General features: G+C 42.0%; 1 protein-coding gene across 3 annotated transcripts in view; it reads right to left on the bottom strand.

Moving 5' to 3' along the window:
• CUBN (cubilin) overlaps nucleotides 1–19,868 on the bottom strand; it is a 222,911-nt gene that overhangs the window by 46,618 nt on the left and 156,425 nt on the right. For all 3 annotated transcript variants that reach the window (XM_075125891.1, XM_075125892.1, XM_048838028.2), the window contains 9 exons: nucleotides 17,242–17,451; nucleotides 16,792–16,932; nucleotides 15,723–15,904; nucleotides 14,249–14,420; nucleotides 12,995–13,201; nucleotides 9,904–10,053; nucleotides 8,365–8,486; nucleotides 6,036–6,261; nucleotides 4,324–4,511 (listed from right to left, as the gene is read on the bottom strand). In XM_075125891.1, the coding sequence (XP_074981992.1) occupies nucleotides 4,324–4,511; nucleotides 6,036–6,261; nucleotides 8,365–8,486; nucleotides 9,904–10,053; nucleotides 12,995–13,201; nucleotides 14,249–14,420; nucleotides 15,723–15,904; nucleotides 16,792–16,932; nucleotides 17,242–17,451 (1,598 nt within the window). The remainder of the gene's footprint in view (nucleotides 1–4,323; nucleotides 4,512–6,035; nucleotides 6,262–8,364; nucleotides 8,487–9,903; nucleotides 10,054–12,994; nucleotides 13,202–14,248; nucleotides 14,421–15,722; nucleotides 15,905–16,791; nucleotides 16,933–17,241; nucleotides 17,452–19,868) is intronic.

The following is a 19,868-nucleotide window of genomic DNA, read 5'->3' on the forward strand; positions in this document are numbered from 1 at the left end:
ACTTAACAATCTGTTCCACCTTGTGTTAACCTGTGGGAGTACCTTTCCCACACCTGAAGAAGAGCTCTGTGTAAACTCGAAAGCTTATCTCTCACCAACAGAAGTTGGTTCAATAAAAGATATTACCTAATCCACCTTGTCTCTCCAATATCCTGAGCCCAACATGGCTACAAGAACACTGCAAACAAGCATATGAGTAGTAATTATAAGGCTAGTTAGGGCCTCAATTCAGGAAAATCACATGCATGCTTAATTTTAAGCAGGTAAATCCAACCCTAATCAGGTAAGCACTTAAGCAATTATCTAACTTTAAGCACATGCTTAAATCCCATTTAAGTGAATGTGATTTAAGCATATTTGTAAAACCAGACACATGCTTAAAGCTTGAAGTTAAGCAAGTGCTTTAGTTCTTTGCTGAACCGTAGAAGTGTAGAACTGGAAGGGACTTCAGTAGGTCATTTAATCCAGTCCCCTGGACTCAAGGCAGCACTAAGTAAAAACTAGACCATTCCTGACAGGTGTTTGTCTAACCTGCTCTTAAAAACCTCCAGTGACAGAGATTCCACAGGTTTCAGGGTCGTAGCCATGTTAGTCTGTATCAGCAAAATAAACCATTTCCCCATGCTATTTTTCCCCCCTACATTACTCACACCTTCCTGTCAACTAAAATGCGCCATCCTGATTATCACTACAAAAGTGTTTTTTCTCCTGCTGATAGTAGCCCACCTTAATTAATTGGTCTCATTACAGTTGGTATGGCAACACCCATTTCTTCATGCTCTCTGTGTGTATATATCTTCCTACTGTATTTTCCACTGCATGCATCCGATGAAGTGGGTTTTAGCCACGAAAGCTTATGCCCAAAAAAATTTGTTAGAAATTCCACAAGCTCCCTAGGCAATTTGTTCCAATGCTTAACTACCCTGACTGTAAGGAATTTTTTCCTAATGTCCAACCTAAACCTCCCTTACTGCAATTTAAGCCCATTGCTCCTTGTACTGTCCTCAGAGGTTAAGGAGAACAATTTTTCACACTCCTCCACATAACAACCTTTTGTGTACTTGAAAATTGTTATCATGTTCCCCCTTAGTCTTCTCTTCTCCAGACTAAACAAATCCATTTTTTTCAATCTTTCCTCAAAGGTCATGTTTTCTAGACCATTAGTCATTTTTTGTTGCTATTCTCTGGACTTTCTCCAATTTGTTTACATCTTTCCTGAAATGTGGCGCCCAGAACTGGACACAGTACTCTAGTTGAGGCCTAATCAGAGCAGAGTTGAGTGGAAGAATTACTTCTCATGTCTTGCTTACAACATTCCTGCTAATACATCCCAGGGGTGAAAGTAAGTCTAGGGACTTACTGGTATGGGGCTGGGCTGGGGCCAGCTCTGGCCCGCGGAAGGGGTGGGGTTGGGAGGAGGTCAGAGCCAGCCTCAGCCCACCCTGTACCAGCAAGTGCCTCCTTACCCCTCCCTGGGGTAACAGCGGCAGCCGGAGGCTCTGGCAGCGGTTTAAAGGGCCCTGGGCAGTAGCAGCATCTGGAGCCCTGGGCCCTTTAAATCGTCCCTGGAGCCCCATCGCCGCTTCCCCAGGGCTCCGGCAGCAGAGCTCCGGGGATGGGGCTCCGGCCGCCGCTACCGCCCCGGGCCCTTTAAATTGTCCCTGGAGCCTGCCAGAGCCCTGGGGAAGTGGCGGCGGGGCTCTGGGGACGATTTAAAAGGCCCAGGGCTCGGCCGCCGCTACCGCCCCAGGCCCTTTAAATTGCTGCCCCAGCCCCACCACCGCTACCCCAAGGCTCCAGCAGCAGGGCTCTGGCAGCAATTTAAAGGGCCGGGGTTCCAGCCGCTGCTGGGAGCCTCAGGCCCTTTAAATTGCACCTGGGGAAGCCGATCGACCCCGGTACGGCGCACTGGCTCTCGCTGGTACATCGTACCGGGGCGTACCGGCTTACTTTCACCTCTGATACATCCCCGAATGATGCTTGCTTTTTTTGCAACAGTGTTACACTATTCACTTATATTAAGCTTGTGATCTGCTATAACCCCTATATCCTTTCCACAGTTTCCTTCCTAGGCAGTCATTTCCCATTTTGTATATGTGCAATTGATTGTTCCTTGCTAAGTGGAGTACTTTGCATTTGTGGTTACTGAATTTCACTCTATTTACTTCAGTACCTTCCCAAGGATAGTAACCAAATGTTGTTTGCTTACACAAGAAAATATTAACTTCTTATTTCAAATGTAATGTGTTGAAATCCCTTAAGGTTTCTGATTCAATAACATGCCTGATTTTTTTCCAATCCATGTGATTACAGGATTTTTCCTTACCACTCGTCTAGTAAAAAAATAAGGAAAATAAAGAATATTTGATTAAGACTTTCATATGTTAGAAGTCAAGACAGAACAAGAAGAGATCAGCCACACACAACTCTGATGGCTATGTAAACAGACATCCCACACAAACACTTAGGCATGTGAATAATGGTATTCACGTGCCTAGGTGTTTGCAACATTGAGCCCTTGAATGCATAGGCAACATGTAGGGGAGCAGGCGGGGTCAAGTGTCCCCCCAGACTGGCCTGCCAAGGGGAGTGAGAGAGGCTCTGCCTTTCTCCCACTGTGCCTGCCCCTTGCACACTTGGCCCTTTTCCTGGGCAGGGAGTGGAAGGAGCAGGACCAGCCACTTCTCACACCGGCCACTTAGGGTTGCTGCTCTGTGCAGTGCGGTGGTTGCCTGAGAGAGAGCCTGGCTGGGAAGGCGATGGCAGGACGTCACCCACCCAGGCCACCAGGGACAAGGGCCGAGCAAGCTGGAGTCCCTTCTTCCCCGTGGCATGTTTCCGGGTTGCTTGGCCCCTGTCCCCGACAGTTGGGCCCAGGCAGGGGGGAAGCCCACCACCTTCCCAGCCTGGCTCTCGCTGGCAGTTGTTGCGCTGCACAGAGCAGCTACCCAGAGCAGGCAGCTTCAGCTGTGTGAGAAGCAGATCCCTTTGGTTCCCTGCCTGGGCCCAGCTGCCAGGGAGAGTGGCCAAACATGCTGGGGGGAGGTACAGTGGGAGAAGGACAGAGTTCCCCTTCCCCCAGAAGGTAACATGGGACAGGGAGAGCATGGCGGCCCCGGGCTGGATGCACGGTGCGGGGGTCGCTGGGCAGAGGAGATGTGGAGCGGTCATGTGTCCTCCTCTTTAGATTGTGTTCCCCCCCAACTCCCCTGGTATGGGGAGGCATGAATCGTCCATGCCTACATGATTAGTATAGGTTTCAGAGTAACAACCGTGTTAGTCTGTATTCGCAAAAAGAAAAGGAGTACTTGTGGCACCTTAGAGAATAACCAATTTATTTGAGCATAAGCTTTCGTATTTGAGCATAGCTCACGAAAGCTTATGCTCAAATAAATTGGTTAGTCTCTAAGGTGGTCACAAGTACTCCTTTTCTTTTTATGATTAGTATAAACAGCGCACATCCAGGCCAAGGTTTTGAAAAGTGATTATAATTTGGAGTGCCTTGGTTTTTGGGTGCCCGATTTGGGATACATTGATTGTCAGAGGATGGGTCCTCAGCACTTTCTGATAACCAGGTCCCTTGATGGGCTGGGCACCCGAAATCTTTGTTCACTTGGTCTCAGGGGCTAATTTGGCCATTCAAATAGTTTTGCCCATGCCATGAAAGCTTTTCATACAACAATACTCAGAATAGTCATCCAGGTCAGGTTGGCCATTTTTAATCAACAGACCCCTCCACTGGGCAGCAATAATACTTGCTGTTTATGAAACAAAACTTTATGTGTGGCATATTTACTGCTGTGGTTCAGTGGGGCAGAACACCAAATTGCACTTTTGGCTTTAAAAAATTAATGTCTTTTAGGTCTTCTCAGCCATTGGCTGTAGAGCTGCTCAAATCATCCTACATGATGTCAAATTATGCTTGCCCTTTATTACAAGTGGGAGTATTGTGGCTCTGGAGAGAATGAGTACAAAAACATGGAACATCTGCCAAATGCCTGAGAAAAAATTAAACAACAAAGAATTCAAAGCATGTCCCACTCTGCTCTAATGCCTTCAAAACAAGTTGCTCTAAGCTGCCATTGAAAGAAATATACGTGAGAATTAAGACAACCTTGACATCTTACACAGAGTTATATTTATAAATAAAGTATCAGTTGTGAGTCTCTACTAGTATGTTGTTGTGGGAACCATAACTTTGAATTGCCAGGGTTTTGTGCATTTAAAATGTCAATCATACCACTGTATGAATGTAGTTCTTAGTAATTAATACTAAACACTGAAAACTGTCAAACCACAGATCTCCTACCAGTGCTCTCTTACCTTCACATAACTGCTCTGGCACACTCCGTTGCTATCGGGGATCTGGAAGTTGTTATCAAAGCTCATCTCCAAGTGTTTGCTCTTGTGAGTAATGATTGTCCACGTGCATCTGATGTTCATAGGGAAATTTTGAGGCCAATGGGGAGATTTGATTGTACCATTATCTGAATGAATGATTCCACCACATCCTAGAAAAATAGAAATAGATAAGAGAGCTGGTCAAAATGTTTCAGGTGTTGATGGTCTCACAGCATTCAGCTGGGCCTGAAGATTGTGAGTGGCTGCTCCCATAGGTGCTTCTTGTGCCTATGGCTGCAGAAGCAAGAAAGGAAAGACCCATCATTATTTACCCCCACTGCTATTCCTGCTACCAAAGAAGAAGTACTACCAGCTGGTGGGGGTGGATATGCTCAGGAGAGAGCTCTTCTTTCACTGCATTGTTCCTTTCTCCTCCCCTCATGTCCTTTGCTTCCCTATTCATCTAACTCACCTCTGTTCCAGCTGTAAGTAGCCAGGAAGTAAAACTGACCACTGTTCACACATGGAACACAGAAGTGAGAAGATCTAATCGGTACCGTAACAAGACCTCTGCAAGCCTCCTCCAGTCCATCATCCTTTCACAGCCATTCAAACCAGTCCTAGAGGTGAAACCTCACCCCATTACCAGATCCCTCAAAGCCTTTTCCTTTACAAAACTTAAACAGCACAGCTGTACATGTGAATCCTACTCAACTGCATCTGTTCACTTGCGGCAAAATTCTGATTTCCCATCCCTTCCACCCCACCCCATCCCTCTGACTTTAGTGGGATTGCAGGAGGAGTTAAATCAGCACAGAATTTTGCCCAGCATGTTTACAAATAAATGCTAAGTGATTCGTTTATAAAGAAGAATAGTCGTGGTTCTAGGGAAGCTCACATTCTTATATGTGTTCACATAATTTGAAACATATTTTTTGCTTCCGATAATTTATTAAAGCTATAGGTTCAAAATAATTTCAGAAACTCTGTTGTAAAGAGAAGAGACAGAGCAATCTAAAACTTTATAACATTCTACTTTTGTCTCCTTGAGTAGACTGAAGTGCACTAACAAACTGTTAGTGTGCATCAACAGTGTCTTCACAGACAGCGCTAGTGGCAGCCTAGTGCAGGGTAAATTCATACCCAAACTTGCCGCGACTTTAATGTTCGTGGAGACAAGCCCTTATTTTCATTGAAAGTCAGTGGGGTTTAGGCTCGTATGTCAGTTAGGAGCTTTTGAAAACTTTACCTCATATCTCTCGTTTGATCCTGATTTTATTCTGGTTCCATGACTGTAACTTTATTGTTTAATATTTAAACCAAAAGATTGTGAAATGAATATTGTCACAGAAAGGAACCGTCTTGCAATCTCTGACATTAGACACTACTACAGTGAGTAAAATGAACAAGATCCCCTTTCATACAGGATGTCAGCAATCAAAAAGTAGGATATGAATCCAAATTTGATATCAGTTTGTAAGGTCAGAGTTAATGTTTTAACACTTCGCCATTTCAGTGCAGACTCATCTCAGGTAGGTGGCAACATTTTATATACTATTTTTTGTGTTCTCCAGCACAATTTTATTTAAAGAGGTTGAGAAGTAAATGCTTTGTATCTATGGATGAAGAGTGCTATGCAAGTGCTAAGTATTATTATGTGTATACAAATGAGACAGTGATTATTTTCCTCTTACCTAAAGATTCTGCGGTCCATGTTGCATAAAATCCACCTCCTTGCACTGAATGGTCTGAGTTAAAGATCACCACTAGCTTGTTGGAACCTGACTGAATGGTCCCAGGAGATGTAGTTCCACAATACTGTCCGATTATAGGAGAACCAGGAGAGCCACCATTCAGAATAGTGACGGAGTCCCAGCGACAGTTTGAGTGCATTTCAACATCAAAGGCTGTAAAAGTAAGCTATAGACAAACAAGAATGACATAAGAATGGCCATACTGGGACAGACCAATAGTCCATCTAGCCCAGTATCCTGTCTTCTGACAGTGGCTAGTGCCAGATGCTTCAGAGGGAATGAACAGAAAATAAACACTCAGAACCTGAAACCAGCTGTAGTTGCAAGATGCACCAGAACAGATCTATCCAGGTTCTCTAACAGTTCCAGCACAATGATTTGACAGAGTGATAACATGCTAAACTGTTTGACAACTTGACTGTAGTATTTTGTTGTTGGTATTAAGCTGGAGTTTCTATATCTTAATCATAATGATCGTAATTAAGAGATAGGAGAAAAAGGACAGATCTAGAATTGAAGTCAATGGGACTTAAGAATGTGCTTAAAACATGCTTAAGTGTTTTCCTGAAAAGGGATGAACTTAAGCACATGCTGAATTGCTTTCCTGAATCAGGGCCTGAGACGATGAAATCTTAGTTTAGATTCAGCTGGGATAAAATATTAACCAGTTATTTAAAAAAATAGGAAAAAAGTCCATGCTCTCCACCTTTTTCTTTTTGGTCACAATAATAAACAATTAGTGAAAATGACTCTTTTCTTTTAAACCTGAGAGAAGCTGCTGCAAGACTATCAAATGAGAACAAACACCTATGAAACTGGATGTGTCAGACAGGAAGAATGTGGGCTGTGAGCTGCTGATCCCACTGTGGGGTGCCTGGGGTGATATGCACATAAGTGGGATTTTCAGCTCAGAGATTTCAAACAGCTGATCACACAGGCTCGCAGATTTATTAGAGCTGTTCTTCATTATTGATCTGCACTGATGAGTACCTGGCCCTCTTCCAATGTGGTATGATTGCCGGGGATCGGTATGGAAGAGTTTAGCAAAAAGCTATGTAATTATCCCTCTAGTTAATTTCCCCAAAAATTCAGCTTGAGGCAAAGAGCAAGCATGGAAAATTTCAGTCCAAACAGTTAGTATTTGGAAAATATAAGAATTGAAAATGGTGGTTTATACTGGACAGTGCTGGGAAACCTTCATGACAAATGTCACTACCAGTTCCACTTATAATAAAACCTTATTTTCAGCTGATTAGGAATAGTACTAATTTAAATAAATGCATTGATTAAATACAGATTTGTTGACCTCAGATGCCCTCATATCTCCTAAAAGACTGTAAATACCTGTACAGTGACAGATAGAGTGCAGGGTGAGTCTGCTGAGCGTGCAGTTAGAAGACATGTCTTTTTACACATAAACTATGAAAGCTGGATCTGGGAGTCACTGAATGACAATAAAGTGCAGAATGTTGGTTCACAATGCTGTTTTCAGAGCAGCACTTTAAGGCTCAGGGAGGGACTCTGCCCCCTGACTGAACCCTACATGTCACTGGCTGGACCTCTTATCCCAGGGGTCAGGAGAATTCTACAGTGCAAGCACGGCATAGGGTTGCAGTCTAAGGGACCCTAAGCTGGTCCTCTCACAAGCCTTTGTGCCGGGGCATGAGGGTGAGGGTCATAATGTAGAGTGCTACAGGGATTCTTGGCTGTTCCAAAGCAGCCCATTGGTAGTTCTTGGGAGGGAAGCTGCTGGAAATTAGGGCAGAACCTGGCTGTTGTGGCCAGAGCTGGCCACAATCTTAGGGACACAAAAGTGACTTAAAGTCCCACTCTTCTACAGGGTTGCACCTTCTGTTCTGTGCCTCCTGGAGGTGGAGCACAGACTTTCAGCCTCAGACTTGTCCTTCTGAAGGCAGAGGCTTATCACTATACATCTGGTTAAAGCACCTACTCTAGTTGCTTATGTGTACACAGCAGATAATTTATATTATGGGAGAAAGAGTGAGTGATGTATGATGTCTATCTGAGGACAAGAACCATTAGATTAACTTCCTCAACTTTTTAAAAAATAGACTATGATCTACAGAAGCAGGTTGTTTTCTCTCTATTGCATATATTCCTTAGATATTGTTGATGGTGACATTTTCATTCTTTAATATTTCCCATTTTTCAGACTTTTAAACCATTTAAAAATCTCTTTTCCTACAGACTCATGAAGTACATTAAGTGCATTCACTCTTTTCTATAGCATGCGTTTGGTGTTACTCACAGTAATAGTTTGACCTTGCGGGGCTTCCAACAACCAAGAACAATGATTTAAATTGTTGTAAGGATGTGGGTAGTTAGGACTTGAGATAACCCCACTTTCAGCAGTCTGTATACCACCACAAGCTGCAATAAAAAATACAGTTTTAGGATATTTGAGAAACGGCATGCTCTGAACAAACAACTGCAATATTGGTAATATTTCAAGCTGAAAAACTATTTAAATTGAATTCAGATGGGTGATGATAATCAACCTGGTTTAGAAAATTCAAGCTTTAGAAACATTTTGGGAGTGTAGTACATAAGAAGCTTCAGTGAACTTGAAACTTCACATTTATTTCAATACTTAATAAAGCCCTATAAAAGCTTTGGAAATTGATACTTAAAACCAGTTAATGTAGTGTGGGTCCAGATAAATATCCAGAGTCAAGGGTAGTATAAAATCCCTCCTTTACGTCTAAGGGGTTAAGAAGCTCAAATAACCTGGTTGGCACCTGACCAAAAGAACCAATAAGGGAAGAAGATCCTTTCAAATCTGGGGGAGGTTTTTGTTTGTGCTCTCTTTGTTGTTCTCTCTCACACAGAGAGGGACCAGGGCAGGGAAAAAACCCATCTCCTAAAACCCTACCTGAAATAAGCATCTAAGATTACAAAAATTGTAAGTAATAGCAAGGAAATGCACTAGATTACCTTTTGTTTTAGCTTGTGAATTTTCCCTATGCTAAGAGGGAGGTTTATTCCTGTTTTTTTGTAACTTTGAAGTTGAGCCTAGAGGGGAATCCTCTGTGTTTTAAATCTTATTACCCTGTAAAATTACCTTCCATCCTGATTTTACAGAGGTGCTTCTTTTACTTTTTTCTTTATAATAAAGTTCTTCTTTTAAGAACCTGATTGGTTTTTAGTGACCTAAAACCCCAAGGGTCTGGTCTATGCTCACTTGGTTAACCTATTGGTTGGTATATTATTCTCAAACCTCCCCAGGAAAGGGGGTGAAGGGGCTTGGGGGGATATTTTGGGGAAATAGGAACTCCAAGTGGTCCTTTTCCTGAATCTTTGTCTAACTCACTTGGTGGTGGCAGCAATACCGTTCAAGGACAAGGAAAGGATTTGTGCCTTGGGTAAGTTTTTAACCTAAGCTGGTAGAAATAAGCTTGGGGGTCTTTCATGCGGGTCCCCACATCTATACCCCAGAGTTCAGAGTGGGGAGGAACCCCCACCATGTCATGTTGTTTGATGAATCTCCAACTTTGTGGCGTTATCAGTTAAATCTCTATTTGCAAGAGTCTCCATGTGTTCTGAGCATTGTCCTGCCCCTCACTAGCACTTCAAAACACTCAAATGCAGTTCAAGGAACAGAGATAAGGCAGAGGACAGTGTGTGTGAAAGCTCAGCCGATAATGTGTGTTCAGCTTGAATAGAAACTCAACGAGCACTCTGCTGTGGGCCTGTTTGAGGGCAGGCCTCATTCCAATGTGATCAGCATGACTAGCAGCATTTACTGGACTTGCCACAGTCAGGGAAAATAGTTTGTCATAGAACTTACCTTCAAATCTGTAACTGGCATAGAATCCTCTATCTTCCACATGCTCATCACTTCTAAAGTGCACCCAGATCTGAGGAGCTGCTATGACTAGTGGCACTGAAGGTGGTGCCTGGCCGCAGAGTCTGGATATCAGCTCTCCATCAGCATCCCCTGAGTAAAAACACATGCCAATTTGCCAATTTTACAGCTAACTCAATCAATCCTAAAATATCTGTAGTACATTAAATTAATTTGTGTGAAACAAATAGGAGAGAAGGGGGGAGAAACAGCATAAAGGGTTTTTTTTTTTTTTTTGTATTTTAACACACACAAAAGGATATAGTACACATTAAAAGAAGATTAATTATTCTATATGTATAACTTTTTGCAGCACTTTAGAGTGGCATTTGGACTACTCAAGCCAGGGAACAATTATAGATGCTGTAGTATTTATCCTTTTGAAGTGAATTGAACTGAAAGAGCAGATTCTATGGCTTGCTCTGTTAGTCATTTTAGTTTTTTCCTCTACCCTTTTGATGCTTATGTCTAGTCTGACCAATGGAACCTGAGAGTGCTCACTCACAGACTTGTCCATAGCACTGCAAAGTCATACGGCTAGACGGATGGCAAAGGATGGACTAGCTAACCTATTTACAGTTATGTCCCTTGATTCTTCTATTCATGGAATGCCTGTTAAATTCAATGGGAATTTTCAGTTTAGATGATAAGATCTGTCTAGTTTCAGAAATGTATGAGTGTCCCCCATTTATAAATAGTCACTCCTAGATCAACTCAAGGTACCACCAAATTTATCTGCAGCACTCCTCTTCAAAACACTGTGTAAAATTATGCAACATTTGCTCTGTTAGCTGAAGACTTCTCCATAGAACAAAGAATGACATTGGTAAACATATTTGTTGTAACATTTAATCATCTGCATATGTTTCTACAAACTTTTATTCCATCTTTGCTGCTTTGAGTTGTATTTTATTTGTAGTGTTATACAGATAAATGCTCTTAACGAGAGAGAGGGAGAAGAGTGAGTGTTTGTCAGAATGTCCAAGTACTATCTTCCTAAATCTGCTTCTCTAACAATATTGGCCTATGGATTTATGGCTTTATTCATAAGCAACTCATGGACTACAAAAGGAGAGGCAGCCTGGTCCAGCACTGATGGCACAGGAATAGGAGTTGAAACATCTGGGTTCTATTCCAGGCCCTACCATTGGTACTTGGTATGACTTGGATCAAGTCACTCAATCTCTCTATGTAATACAGGGATAATAACACTTAGCCAACTTTGTAAAGTGCCTTGAGATCTGTGGATGAAAAGTGATGTATAATAAACTGACATTTAATGTAAGTTACTCAGAAAACCTGTGCAACCTGTCTTTTCCAGTATTATACATTCAAATATATATATTAATCTACATAGCTTTCTTGACACCAGCCATCTATTTGAACTTGACTCAAACTGAAAAAAGGTGTAGATCGAATAATAAAGTCCTGGATCAGCCACAGAAAAGCAAAGAATGCCTATTCAAAAAATTGGATGTGAAATGAGACTAGTGAAATATTCTCATGTAGCTGATCATTAAAAACAATATTAAACTTCACCCAGGAAGCTTGAAATGAAATATTTGTTTTACTTATTTGTAGTAAACACATTTTCCTGCGAGTATTAAGTAACATATGCTTAATTTTCTACCTTTAAAAACAAACAAACATAAAAACATATGTACTATGGACAATTCCAGAAAAATAATCCCACTTTCTCCTCTTGAGTCAATGTCTCCCACCTCTCTGCTACCAAACAGGATCCTTTCCCAAATTCATGCCTGTTCTTGTGACTCTGTTCAAGGAAAATCCACTAGAATGTAGTGACTTTCTGCACCATTAGACTCTCACTGGTCACTAAATGCTAACTGTCAGCATATGCAGCTAAATTACAACAGCCTGTCTTTGTCATGAGGCCTGTCTTGTGTAAACTGAAATCCATTAGTCTGGCCAAAGTGAGCAATATTGAATAACACAAGGCTATGTTTGCTTCTTTTTCTTTCCAGGAGCAATAGACTCTCTCTACTTAAGCACTTTGGTATCACAGCCTGAGGGCATGAAGAGTGAGAATGGTGTCCCTAGTCTCTGTTTGTCAGAGGGTGGAGACAGATGGCAGGAGAGAGATCACTAGATCATTACCTGTTAGGTTCACTCATTCTGGGGCACCTGGCATTGGCCACTGTCAGTAGACAGGATACTGGGCTGGATGGACCTTTGGTCTGACCCAGTATGGCCATTCTTATGTTCTTATGAGAAGAGGTGGGAGAATAGAGATTTACTTTAATATTTCTCTTTCTTTACTTTCTACTTTATAGTCTATGTCTCGGACCGGAAGTTCTTTTTTAGGATTAAGAAGAGAAGACAAGTTTACACCTACACATCCAGGTGCTGTTATTTAAAACAATTAAGATGTAACAGATATCTACCCTCAGAGATACCCCCTCTCAAAATCAAGTTTCTTGTAAATCACAGTCCTTCTCTCTGGGGGTCACTGATATGGCCTGTGAAGGCAGAAGACATCTGGTGCTTTCATACTACAGTCAGCATTAGTTGAGCTATTTTTCATATTAAAAGGAAGAAGCACGGTGTTTTCCCAGTGCCTTACAATGCAAGATACCAGAGAATGCATGAAGAAAGGAACTTCCCAATACACAATGTGTTAATATATTAAAGAAATGCATATCAAGCTGTATTCCTCCAGTTTTACACCGGTTTAACTCCACTGATTTTGGTAGAGTTACATGAGCATAACTGAAGTAGGGCAGTGGTGAATCAGGTCCCATGTTTCCAAAGGAAGGCATATGTTCTGGTTCTAAAATATGTTCAAATATACATAGATGTAGAGCATTAATCCAGTAAACATTTCTGCCTTTACATTGTTCAGACTATATTTTATCATAGAGTGCCTATATTTTATCATAGAGTGCCATATCAAACACCTTTTAAATTTTGGAGAATTGCCATACAGAGCACTTAACATGACACAGTTGCCACTAAATCAACTGATGTATTAATATGCTTAATTCACTCTTCTGTTCCAATTGACCTTACTTACCTACTCGTAATTCTAGGTAGTCAAACTGACAGTCTTGGTGTTGTTCCAAGTGGAAATCCTCAAAGGATATGTAAGTGGATGAAATGTAGTGGTATGGATTCTTGATGGTCCATTCACAGTTCAAGTTGTTTGTGTAATTTCTGATACTGTCATAACCCGGAGAAGTGAAATTCCCTCCTTCAGCTTCCATGCGGGTCCCACCACAAACTGCAGAACCAAGACACTGCTTACTTGAAAATAATAATAATTTTGGTGCACCAACACAGATCTTGCTTTCATTTACTCCTGCACATTGATATCAACAGTGGTGTTACTGAGAACAGAATTAGGTCCAGCTTCATTTCCTCCTTTATGTAGATGCTACTACTCTGCAACAAGAGAGTGCCTGCCCAACCTCCTGGGTGCTCTTGACAACCATTTAAAAACACACATGTAAAGAAACAGACCCAGAAGTTACCCCAAGAGCAAATCAAATATCCCAGCAACAAAATAAAATTAATTAACCTCCTGACAACATCCCTACGACAGCTCCATTCCACCACTACCCAGTCTTACCTATCACCCAACTCCTTATGGGCAAGGAAGAGAAGATGCTCTGAAGATCAGTTCATTCATCCTGTTATGGATGTAGGGGGGAAGCATATTCCAAAAGCCTGAGCCCTAACAGACAATGCTCTGCCAACGGCCCCATCTCTTGTGTGAAACAGCGGGTGGAACATTAACTCCATCCCCACCTCCATACATTAGCCAATGAAGCTGGCTTGCAAGAGGTGCACTAAATTACCATGCCTCCTGAGCAACAGGGGAGCACAGGAGGCATTCTGACTCTGTGATACAAAGCCTCCTGGGGAGGAGCAGCTGCACTCCCCTTATCCCAGGTTAAGTGCAAAAATCACAGCCTAGCCCATCCTCAGAAGCAAGAGATGTATATGCAGTTCTCACTGCAAAACACTGCGTGATCCGCAGTGAAAGCCTTCCTTTCCATTTTAAGCTTGATTTACATGTGTGTGCACATACCCAGAACCCCAAAAATCAAAATACAAGGTTCCTTCTACTTATGTAAAATGGGTGATTGCCAAATTTGACCAAATTTGAGGTTTTTCAGCCCAGCCATTTTCAAGATATCGGACACAGAAAAAGAACATGTATTTGTTACAGATGTCATATTTGTGCAATACTTTTTTTGCCATGCACTAGCTACAAAATGGCTTGCCAGAGGACTTCATATGAGGTTAATTTAAAAATCTGCATTACCTGCATCTTCACTAGAAGAATAGGAAACACTGAAGCCTCTCGCTGAAACAGAGATATCAGTGACCAAAATTACTTTCATTGTGTTTCCTGAGGATTTCACTTGAGTGCCTGGATTTACATCACCACACAGTTTGGCTAGTCTAGGAGAATTCTGTCTGAGGCCATTGTAAACCTGTTGGTTAAAAATGCGTTCTTAGAAGCTCAAATCAAACATCATCTTCAGAGTTTAAATGTGCTTCACATGTTTAGCACAAGACTCACTGAAATCCTTCCATAAAAGGCTGTTCCAAAACCTAGGGAAGTCTATGAAACAAAATCGCACTGACTTTAGTGGGGTCAGGTCCTGAATTAAAATGTGAATATGAGGGTGAGAGAATTTTTTGTTTTCTCCTAAACATTTCTATGAACATTTTTGATGCCTTGCCAAAAAACAAAACAAAACAAAAAAACCACCAAGATTTTTTTTTTTAACAAAACTTTGGAAATTTTCAAGGAAAGGGACTTTTTTGAGAAAAATATAAATTTTGTCAAGAAGCTACTTGAAGAAATTTTATGGAAAACTTTTGATCAGCTCTAACATTTAATTTTTGATGATACAGCTGTTTTTTTGGTATGACTTCTTTCATGTAGAGTGCATCCCAAGACACTGGGAGTGAAATAATACAACTGCAGAGTTAATCTCCCTTTCCTTCTGCTGTAATTTCAGAGGTACAGGAGAGGGAGAAAAGATGTTTTCAGTTGAGATTTGGAATGAGATGAAGAGTTATTGACGCACAGGGATGCAGAAAGGCTGTTCCTTTCAGAGTTCATTACTTCATTAGCTGATAAAGGGACAGCGTGTGTGACTTGTCTAAAGCAGGGAAGTAAGGGCATGGAGGATAGCCACATGATGGATGAAGGCCAGCTGCTACTCGCCTCATCACACAGGTGGGCAGGGAGCATGTGGACAGCGTCTTGGCTCTGTCCTTCCTCAGCACACAGGACAGTAGATGCGTCGCCAGCTGTAGGAAACTTTTCTTTAGGGACCATGTCTCTCTGTATTGTAATGTACAAGTGTATTTATGGGCGCTGTAAAAATAATAAATGATAACTGGATTCTATTTCAGACTTAAATACTTTAATGTGCTTTCTGAATTTATTCAGTCTCATCACATTCTGTTTAATTTAGTAAATAAGGCTCTGATCCTGCAAACACTTAAGTACATAAGTAACTGCATACATGAGTAGTTCCATTGGCTTCAGTGTCACAGGCTTAAAGTTGCACATGACCTTAAGTACCTTCCTGAATCTGTACCTTAAAGAGTTAATTTCTTTCTTCCTCTGTTGCCACTCCCATTCTTTTGGGGTGGGTTATAACTTCTTTTAGAAACAGATGTACAAATATACACGCAATTTCAACAGTACCGCTCTGGTAATACCATGAGAGTAAATTAAAGTATGTAAATGTGCTTTCCCTGTATTCATTCACACTTACAGCCACATAATCTAAGCTGCACCACTGGTAGGCTTCGGTTTTCATATCATTAACAGTTAGTGTGATCCGTCGTCCTTCTGGGACTGTGATCCTCCATTCACACACTCGATTGTGTGGGTACATGGTGGGATAGTTGGGGGAAGTAAATGTCCCAACAGGTGCATTAAGATCTCCACCACACTCTGGAACAGAACAAATGTTAGGAAAGCTCTCATAGAAAATCAGTGGGTAGAAAATACTTTCTGGAGGTAAAGGATTAAAGCAAAACCATGGAACTGATATAAGAAAAAAAGCTCTTGACTGTGAGAAATTTTGATTTGCTATGCTATATCCTTCCATGTGTTGGCCACAATGGTTAGAGAAGTTTAATATTTCTGGTAGATCCGCTCAAATGAGCCATTAAATATTTGTTAAAATATGAATGATAATTGACCATAGTAACAAATCTGAATCAAGAATTAACATTTGCTTCCCTTAAATGCTCATGCCAGATGACTGCCTTCCTGAACCACCTTGGGTTAGCTACAGCGTCAAGAGATCTGAATAGCTCACTGTGACCGGCTAAAGCTGCAGTCTGGAAAGGGATCACGTGGCCAGGCAGGGTGCATGCAGAACAGGAAGCTGGGTCCAGACAGGTCACACAAGGGAAGGGTGTGTTCTCCTGTCCCCTGGCTGCTTGAGGCAGAGAAAAGCCTCTGGGGATTGTGAGCAGCATTTTTCAATTGAGTTGTTTTATTTTGTGGTGTTTACGCCCTTTTTTATAAACAATAAATTGAGCCCTGAGGAAAGAGCCTTACAAAGGACTTGGGTGGGAAATTTGCTTTCCCGCCTGTGCTGGTGGAAGATAGCACAGGTTGTCTGTTGCTCTAACTTTCACCTGGGCAAGGCAGCCAAGGATCAGAGAGCTACAACCATACAGAAGTCAGATTTAAAGGACAAATATACACTGCTGTAAGAACAAATGATTTGAAAACAAAAACAAAACAATTCCACTCTGATGGAGATGGAAAATGTGGTTAGCTGTGTATGCTCCCTTGCTTATGGTAAACTGCCACTTTACAAATCTAACCTTCAATACTAGCATCAAAGCGCAGTCTGAATCCTGGGGCGTTGATAGATCCATCAGTGATGAACTTGACATAAGCAAAACCGTCAGAAGTATCCACTGCATCAGGGATAGTAGTACCACAGTATCTGCCCAATAAATTCCCTAGGCAAGTCAAAGACAGACAGATGAGTATTATTATCAGGATGATTTTTATTCAAATTTCTATTCAAGTAGCACCACCTAGTTTAGACTATTAGGTAGGTTTAGAAAAATACAGCAATCTTGGTAAACAATTGGAAGGGTTTTTGTTCCCTTTGCTTTACTTCAGTAACTAACGTAACTCTGCCGGCAATAAGGAAGGCACCTGTACTGCATGTAGTTCTTTCAACAGCAAGTGTTTTTAGTAGTCTCCTTTGAGGCTTGCTGCTGGGATGAGGGCAGGGAGGAGAATCACTGAAACAGTCTACTGACCTGAAGCATTGTACTCGCGGATCTCCACAAAGTCATTTGCACACCCAGGGGAGTCCTGAACATCTAGTCCTTCTAGGCTAATGGTGAGATAATGGCCGGTAGGTCCCCGGAGAAACCATTCGCACAACAAATTGTCTTGATAGTGCAGCTCAGGAAATCCTACACTTTCAATGACACCATTTTGTCCTGTCACCGTTCCACCACATGTAGCTGCAAAGAGAACAACATTTCTGCGATCCTCTTACCCCAGAACAGCACCTTATGGAATTGAGCTGCTCTCCCACAAGACTTTAATGGCACATTGCCACGTAGTTCGGAACAACCATAGTGGGGATTGTCCTCCAGAATCAAGTCTCCTAATCTCTCCTCATAGCTCCACCAGCCCTGGTTTGTTTTCCTTCCACAAATACACCTACTGTGGATATTGTTCGTTTTCTCTTTGTCTTACCTCTCACTGATCTAATCTCAGCCAAACATAACCTCAAGTTACAGATTTGGGACTTGGTTCTCATTTACATTGATATCTCATTCCACTCTGGCAGTGTAAATGAGAATCAGGTCTTTTGGATCCAGATTTCAAACATCTCAAAGTCTAGATTTTGTGCTGGATCATTATAAAGATAAATGTCATTTGCTAAATTTGGATCTAGATTTTTAAGGTTTGGGTGATGGTTTGGACTTGGAGCCATGGGTCAGATTCCTCTCTAGATTTAACTAGGTAGTAATATTCATAGTCTATTTGTTGCTTTTGTTTTCTGTGTTGCAGCATAAAAGCAGAATTACATGCTTCATGTTTGTTTCCTACTGTTTTTGATTCTCATTTCCATGCTTTTCTCTGTGCTGCTGCTATGCATGGCCTGACTTTCCATTTCACAAAGCCACTACCCTCTTTTCACTCGTGTCTCTTGAAATTTCACTTCTTCTGTTATAACCACAAAATGTGAGATCATAATAATAATGTTAAGAACATATAATAAATTATTACCAGTGGAATATATTGGTTTTTCCAGTGCATCCTCTATGTCTGTGTAGTGGGGCGGCTGCCCCACTCCAGCAGAACAGGGGTTAAAAGTAGCTCTGGAGAGGACTGCAGCTGGGAAAAGGAGTAAGAGCAACTGAGGGAGTAGCTGACCACAGGTGTGGCCAGCTCAGTCAGGGCCCAGCTGGCCCTGATAAGAGGGCTGGAGGGCCAGGAGCGAGAGGAGTCTCACTCTAGCCCTGGAGTGGGAAGGGCTAGCTGCCTGGGAGCAAGGTACCTGAAGAGGAGCAGTGCTGGGGAAGGGCAAAGGGAGCTGGGGAGCTCCAACCTGGTAAACCCCAAGGCTGCAGGTCTTGTTGAAGCCCTACAAAAGGTACTGGGGCTGCAGAGGGGCAGCCCGGGGATAGGCAAAGGCAGCAGGTCCTACCCCCTTGCCAGTGATGAGTGGCCATTATAGACTGCAGTCTGCCCCAGGGAAAAGGGGCTGGATGATGACTGGCAGTAGCCACTGAGGCAAGGTGGGCTTAGAGGGTTGGGTGTTCCCCTGGGAGGGGAGACCCAGAGCATGGGGGCACTGCAGTGGGGCAGCACCCCAAGGCAAAGGGCACCGGGGTCTGGGAAGGACATGGGGGCCTGAGGCAGGCAAGGCACTGGCCAGCAGAGGGTGCCGTGAGGCTGGAAAAGAGTTAATTTCCAGACAACCAGCAGGAGGTGCCACACCAGTGAGTCTGCGGCTTGCTGTAGTCTGCCAATTAGATAACTGACTTTTTGAGGCAGTTGCTATATTTCTCTTTATGTCCTCTGCAGTGGTGATAATACTGATGGCTCTTAACAAATGACTTGTTCCATCAGTATTATCACCACTGCAGAGGACATAAAGAGAAATGTAGTAACTGCCTCAAAAAGTCTGTTATCTAATTAGCAGACATACAGGATGCACTGGAAAAACCAATATATTCCACTGGGATTCCATGGGGATTCTTTTTGACCAGCTACAAATTCTCTCTTAGTATGTGCTGTCAATATTTTCATTCATTGGGCCCAATCTCCACTCCCCTATATATATATATATATATATATATATATATATATATATATATATATATATATATATATATATGTATATATGTAAAATTTGTTTTTTATATTTGAGATCAAAATGTAATCAATAAAATCTTGCTTACAACAATAAATTCCAGTTCTTTGCTACCAAGAAATATGGAGAAGAAACAGCCCCCAGTCCTAGTTTTGAATGCTCCCAGATGAGACCAATATACTAAGCAAACACTTTTCTCTGAAGGTTAGTGGCATCATTGAAAACTGACATCATTTTACATTGCTGTTGAATCTGACCCAAGGGCTTTATTTTACTATTAACTCTCTGTTGCTTGTTACTAACCCTGCCTTAGCAGCTAGAAAATAAAAAATGGTTTCTTAATGTATTTTTTCATTTTCTGGCTGGCAAATATTGACTCCCCATCCCATCCCCATCACACCACTCAACCCCATTCTGAGATTAGCAGCGCTCTGTTGCTTTTGCTACTTCTTTGTTTGCCTCCCGGCACAGTTAATGTAATCAGTTATGACACTGGCATCAGTGCACCCCTACTTTACCTCACGATTACCTGCTGTTAGCTGCTCTTCTTGC

This window comes from Caretta caretta, chromosome 2, assembly GCF_965140235.1.
Source record: "Caretta caretta isolate rCarCar2 chromosome 2, rCarCar1.hap1, whole genome shotgun sequence".
Taxonomy (NCBI): domain Eukaryota; kingdom Metazoa; phylum Chordata; order Testudines; family Cheloniidae; genus Caretta; species Caretta caretta.